The 7360-nt window shown below is 32.0% G+C and overlaps 1 protein-coding gene across 1 annotated transcript; it reads right to left on the bottom strand.

Moving 5' to 3' along the window:
- Positions 1-5493: 5493 nt before the first annotated feature.
- Positions 5494-6726, bottom strand: LOC113694284 (calmodulin-binding protein 25-like). The gene has a single exon (XM_027213186.2). It carries the CDS (start codon positions 6485-6487, stop codon positions 5786-5788), a length of 702 nt encoding a protein of 233 aa, XP_027068987.1. The 5' UTR covers positions 6488-6726; the 3' UTR covers positions 5494-5785.
- Between the last annotated feature and the right edge of the window lie 634 nt (positions 6727-7360).

The following is a 7360-nucleotide window of genomic DNA, read 5'->3' as shown; positions in this document are numbered from 1 at the left end:
CTAATTGATCTAGTGGTCATAGTTGAGGTCTCAAGAATTAGAGATTCTTGATCTTAGATTCTAACTCCTATGCTCCCTGTCCAATTCTCAAATCTTATCCTTCCCCAACAAGCCAAAAACTTAACAAAAACAAAACAAAAAGAGGGGAGGGGGGGGGGGGCCCTTGTTCTAAAACTGTAAAACATTTTCTGATTTCTTTGAAAGATGTCAATACTACTTCATGCTTATGTCATTTGCAGCAAAGGATGGTAGTGTATTTAGAATCCGGTGGACAAAGAAATCTGCCTAGAGATACTAATACACTAGTAAGTACAACAGTTTAAATGGGAAAATCAATAAGTAAACAAACATCAATCAGTGATCATTAACTTTATTAATATCTTAATCTTGTCTTGAAAGCCTAATATATATAGTAATTTAAAGAGTGCTACACATGCAATCCATCTAGATCACAAGCAAACTAAAGAGATCTCGAGACCCAAGTCAGCCTATGATACTCTTACCTAATTCAATTACTCTAATATTTCTTTTACTTGTACTTCTTTTGACTTAAGCATTTTGCAGAAGTACCAATCTTTTAAATAATTAGTGTCAAAATTTTAAAAATAGAAAATGCTGTGGGTGGTTTGAGAAGAAAAAAAGTAATTTTATGGGGACTGATAAACAATAGTAATAGACAAGTAGTACATGATTGTTCCGTTGTTGCAGGGGAAATGATCAATTAGCGTTAACGCGTTTTTGTGTCGCATCCGAACTTCCTTTTCAGTGGATAACACAGAGGAGTAGGGTCAAATTCTGGTAGCGTCTAAGGGAATAATCTGCCTTTTATTTTAAACTAAGACCTCTGTTCTTTTGTGGTTTCTATTTTAATACTCGAATTGCTAAAAAAGATTATTGTAATATCTGCGGATTTTAATCCGTTTGAAGTAAATTAGAGCAAATATTGGTCGTTATAAGGTCAAACAAGGAAATTTGTGCTCAAATTGTAACATTGAGAAGTATTTTACAAGCTTCTATCAAAACTCAAATTGTGATAAAAAAAAATAATTAGGTGTTGTTTGGATTGCTATTTTTACAAGTTTTTATAGAAAAATATACTGTAATAATTTAATGTATGTGAAATAAAAATATAATTAGAAAATATATTCACAGAAGACGTACAAATTTTTCTGCGGAAACTAGATAACTGGAGAGTCCTATGACATTATAGCTTATGGATTTGTCTAAGGTGCCTGATCGTAACTGGTTAGCACACTTGATTCTCCTTTTTGTGCAAATAGAACTTTCTTAATTAACATTTTGCTTTTCTAAAGAAAACTAACACTTGAATCCTCTTATAATCAGCTCCTACTGATTAATTTGCCTATTTGACATTGAGTATAAAATATTCACCTTATAGGTATCAAGATTTCTTTATTGGCCCAAAATAAATTATCATGGTAGAGGATCAAAATCTTTGGAGTTGGAAGGTTTGTGGTTATGTTGGCGCCAATATATACTGCTGTACTTGACTCTATGTACATCACTTCACAAAAATTAACATAATTCATTAATACACAAAACTGCAACAATGCCAGAGCCATTCTTGTGAGAAATTTTTCTTAGGCAAAACCTTAAATTCAGTCTAATGGTAGATAAGATATAAGATTGAATAAGATCTATCCTCACTATTGATGCAACATTAATAATTGTGTGGATAGTTTAATTTTGTCAAATAATATTTCGTTTATATCAAAAATAGCTATTTGGATGAGAGTGTTTTTCAAAAACTAACTTTTTAAATACAATTTCAATTTCTAAACAGTACTCTAAAAGGTAATCTAAAAATTAGTTTAAATTTTTTTAAAATTTTAAAAATTATCTCAATATATATTCTAGAAACTCTTCTACTCTTAAATATTTCAAAATATTTTCTGAAAATATCCCAAAATATAATTTAAAAACTCTGCTACAACAAAATTTTTTAAAAATATCCCAAAAAACAGCTAATCCAAATAGTTTTCTATCCAACTAGAGTTGTTTTCTATACATTTTGAATCATTAAACAAACATGACAGTATCGCACTAGAGTTGTTTTCCATTGATTTTTCATTTTCTTCAGTACCATCATCTAACAACTTTTAACCTAAGAAAGTTAGAAAAAAATTTCTCGAAGAAGCAAGAATACAAAAGAATTGCATCATGTAGATACTTTACCTTAAGCTTTAAGTCTTAGCTAAAAAAAAAAGAAAAAGGTTTAAGTCTCAATCCAATCCGCATGTGACGCCGCTTGCCCGTGGCCTGTAGGCCGTAGGCTATCAAATCAAGCTACACTATCTATTCATAGTATTCTTTTTCTTTAGGATAATTTCTGAAACTTCTCCTAAGGTTTCTAATAATTTCATTTAGCACTTTTAAATTTTCAAAAGTCTCACTTAGCTCCGCTCCTTTAAACTTTTGGGATAATATCAAAAATCTCTCCTGAAATTTCTCTTTATATCATATAACATCTTTAAGATTTTAAAAATATCACTTACCTCCTTTGCTTTTATTATATGTGTGACAAAATTTTGAAAAATCCTAAACTACTCTTTTGCTTGCTAAATAAAAACACTTCTAAACTACTTTGTTTACTCCAAGAAAATTATTACCTAAAAACCAATGGCCAGTAGCACCAACATGTTACAATGTGCTATAGTTCATGAAAATATAAATTTGAAAACCAAAAAGGAAATTTACGAAGAAATACACAAGCACCAATTCAATTTCATACTTTCAAAACTGATTCCTTAGGAACCTTATAATTTTTTTTTTTCCAAGTTCTTTTCAACCCATACTCAAACTTTTAAATTGTACTGATTATTAAAATAATCAACTTAAAATAAATAAAGAAATCATACCCTACATATCACAATCACAAAAAGTAAAAGATATACAAAATTCAATTTACTATAATTTACAAATAAAAAATCATAGAGTAATCCAAAAAAATAAGTAAGAAAGAATGTTGGAGAAGGGAGAAAAAAAAGAAAGTGACTTTTGTTCTTTTTTTTTTTTACCTCCATTTATTTGATAGTGAATTATGTATTAAGTGAGAGTTAATATAGTCTTTTTATAATTATTGAAGGAAGTAGGTGATGTTTTTAAAGCCTTAATAGTGCCAAGTGATATTAGAAAAAACCTCAAGGGAGGTTTCTAATACCATCCCTAAACTTTCTATAACATTTGAAACGCACTGCAAGATATAATATTGAAAAAACTCAGTTTGGAAGAGAGAATACAATTTCATTCCAAATTTGTCCTTTTCTTGTGATTTCTTAATTATCTTTACACATCAAATTTATCTCTTAATTTTTGTAAATTGATCAATGTAGTTCTTTAATGAAAGTTTAAAGTTGATAACAATATTAAAAGCCTCTTTAATAGGTTTTGCGTTATTGGTTCGAACAAAAATGCTAATTTACTTAAATTATGAATGATTTACAATACTCAAAAAATAACTTGTAATAATTTATAACCATGAAAATACCTTTTTGCACTAGAGTAAAAACAATACAAACAAGTTTATATAATTCTTAGCATATTGTATCTTTTTACTTTTCAAGCCATCGATTTGGAAAAAAATAGAAAATTAAAAAATATGTAAACGATTTATAAAACTTATTAAATTAACCCACAGCATTTTATAGTAAGTAAATATTATCTCTTTAACTTGTAAAAACTTCAAATAAAACTTCCAAATATTAACTATTGATATTTAAAAAATGAACTATATTTTGTCCAATCAGAATAAACCTTCATACCTTTTGTTTTTGTTTTTCATTTGTTATAAATATACTTACCATTTTGGTAATAAAAAGTAAGACAACAAAAGGGAAATTTCGGAATGAGATTATATTTACTCTCCCAAAATGAATTTTTTAATATTGCATTTTAAAATTAGTTGTAAATGCTACAAAAAGTTTTAAGTAGCAAAGGCAAATGAAATATTTCAAAGTTTGAAAGTATCAAATGAAACTATTAGAAATCTCAAGGGAGGGGAGGTTTCTAAAATTATTGCTTTTCTTTATTATTTACTATAAACTATAATGGGTGCATTTGAATAGTATATTATAAAAAAATTATTTGATATAATAACATAACACTTTTGGTAATATGATATAAGTAAAATAAAATATAATTAAAAAATATGTTTATGATATAAGTTAAATAATGTTTAGAATTTTCTTTTTTTTTTACAAATTATGTTAACCAAATAGATCCGATCATAACTTATAGAGACAAGAAAAAGGGGAGAACAAAGGCTATGTTTGGATAGCAAATTTTTTCAAAAAAAAATTTCATTTGCATCATAAACATATTTTTCAATCTGTCTTTTTATATTTCTAATCATCTTTTTATTTCATATATATCATATCATAAAAGTGCTATAGTAATTATTCTAAATAATTATTTGGAATAATACTCTATCCAAAAAAGTATTTTCCGTTTTCACTACATAAATATGGAAGTATGAAGCTTCTTTGTACACTTCTTCATACAAGCAAGCATCAGTCATCACCATCAGCGAAGAATTCAGTTAAAACCGGTCCATTCCGTGGACTCTGGGTATTTTTATTTGTTTCCCCCTTTTCATAGACTTGGATCATGCAAAAAAAAAAAAAAAAAAAAAAAAAATTTCTTATCCTTTCATTCTACATGATATTAAATGCCTTTTCTTGAACATTAAACTTGGAGGCCAATATGAACATTTGATCAGAATATAGCTAACCATTAGTCAACTTTACTTCAATTTTGCCATGCCATTTCTTAGAAGGAGTAATTGGTAACCAAGAAAGTTTTAAAATTTTATTTGAACGTAGGTCAAAAAATTTGATAACAAATCTCTTAACCTGAATTTTAATATCCATGACTTTCACAAATCATTTAATTACATTCTAATATTCAGACTTTCCTGAAAATTTTTTCCAATAAGAGCCTTGAAAGGGGATATTTATCTAGTCACTGGCGCTTAAATGTCTTTCACGCTTAAATGTCTTTTACATGCTTTTGGGAGGTGAAATGAGTTGAGTGGTTCGACCCTCCCACTTGCACTAAAAAAACTGCAAATTTGCTTCCGTGCGTTTGGTTCAGTTTAAAAGAAAATGGGCAACCAAAATGAAACCCAAATAATCTAGTGCTCAAACACGCTCAATTCTTCGAGCTCATCTTAGTCTCATCATGTAACACAATGGAAATCATCAAAAACAGTACTACAGCTCTTGCATTAGAAACTATAATCTTGTAGAGTTAATACAAAAACCTTTCATTAACCGAGTTTATGCGCAAGGGCTTAAAATTTGAGACAAAATTTTTTGAATCATTAAGTAGCCAAATGACCATAAATCTTTTCATTTGTCTTCACTGGCTCCCCTCACACAAAAATTCAACCAATTTAACAAAATTAGCAAAGAGTGCCTTAGTGCTAGACAAGGAAAAAGATTACATCGAGACTAATATGAAATACAAATAAAATGGCAAATTAAATTCTAAATAAACTTTTAATTAAACAAAGACCTTTATAGCCATACATATTAATTAATATACCACATCGCCAGAGCTAGCTAATACACCTTCCCCCACAAAGAGCTATTCATCATCACAAGTAATGATGGCAAAAAAAACAGAGTCCCATCCAAACACGCCTTAAATCCCCAAAATATGAACACATTGCAGGTGTGATTTACCCGTTTTACCCCTCCATTTCCTACACCTACATCCCTAGACAAAAGAAAGTTGAAAAAAAGATTCATTAAATTAGATTACATTAGTTCCAGGACTCGAGCGTTGGGAAGGAACAAAAAGATTCAAAATCAAACCCAGATGAGCCACCGTCGGCCACCACCGCCAGAGGAGACGGCTGAGCAATACTAACCGCCACTTGCGGCGGAACCACCAAAGCCGAAGCCGGACCCACTTGCTGTTGCTGCTGCTGGCTATTAGGAGGGTCCAGCAAAAAGGCTGAAGTGTCGAGAGTTGGCAAGCATCCGGCCTGAAGCCGGTTAACCGGAGGACGCTGTGGCTCCGGTTTAAGCACAGGGTTGACCGGCAGCTGGCAGTTCCCTCCAAACCTCACACCGGTCACCTGCTGAACCATCTGGCGGAAATTCGCTGGATCCGCGGTGATAAACGTCGTCGTACTACGTTTCGACGCCCGCGACTTCCTCTTCGTAATCTTCCCACCATTTACTCCTCCCACCCCGTTTCCAGCGCTCCGCCTCTTGGAAACGGCAGTTTCGTTCTCAGAACCGCCGGAAACGGTGGGGGTGTGGGCCGGCGTCGTTTCTGACTGGTAAAAAGGGTTCATCATCTCGCTGGAAACATTATCGGAATGGCTAGAGAGTGATTTTTGCAGCGCTCTTGTCAAGGTTTCGGTGTCTCTCGCAAAAGCATCGTTAAGCCACGAGTCCGCAAATGTCGGCCGAAAAGCCCACGGTTCCATTGCCACCAAATTGTCAGAAGAAGCCATAATTGTACAGTTTTTTCGAATTTTGCACGAAATTGTAACAAGTTAAAGATTCGATACAGTTGTTGTAGTCCACCGCCCTTAGAGCTACAGCATTTTGGTGATGATTTTGTACAATATTACTAAGACTAGTCAAAAAAAAGGTGAGTTGGGACGGATCAAATGGAAGGGATATTTTCTTTTTTCCGCTCGAGCAGGGAGAAAGAGAGAAGAAGAGAGGAAATAAGGAAGAAGGATGAGGGATAGGGGGGAGTTAAATAGGACGGTGATAAGGGGGTGGGTGTGGGGCAGGGATGAAGGAACCGCGTTCCTCGGGGCACGCGTCAGCAATTTTGTTCGGACACTAAACCGTGGTTTAGGGAATCAGGGTCTGTGCAACGGTGTCTGTTGGGCAGCACTCGGTAAGATTTATTTCAAGCGGGGGGTTTGGGCAACGACTGTCCATTAGGCACTACTCGATAAGATTTATTTCAAGCAGGGGTGTTTATCGATCAATAATTAAGAATTTGGTTTTAAAAAATTTCGGAATTCGAGAATAGATTTTTCGCGACTAATATCCAATTGTCGTCAAAACTTTAGGTCATGTTTGGATTGTTATTTTTAAGATTTTATGAAAATATATTGTAGTAATTTGATGTATGTGAGGTAAAAAGATAATTAAAAAATATGTTCAAAAAAATGTAGAAATTTTTTAGTAGAAAATCACAATCCAAACATAGTTGGATTTCGACCAAAAAATAGGTCCTTTGATTATATTTGTAATCTGAAATATTTTAATTTTTTTAAATTGTTGCACCACAATAATATTTTCTATGTTTTTTTCAAACAAAATTCAATCAATTTAGCTAGTAATACTTTACTAGAATACTAGTTAGT

The sequence above is a fragment of the Coffea arabica genome, chromosome 6c, assembly GCF_036785885.1.
Source record: "Coffea arabica cultivar ET-39 chromosome 6c, Coffea Arabica ET-39 HiFi, whole genome shotgun sequence".
Lineage (NCBI taxonomy): Eukaryota > Viridiplantae > Streptophyta > Magnoliopsida > Gentianales > Rubiaceae > Coffea > Coffea arabica.
This window is presented reverse-complemented; position numbering and strand designations above follow the sequence as displayed.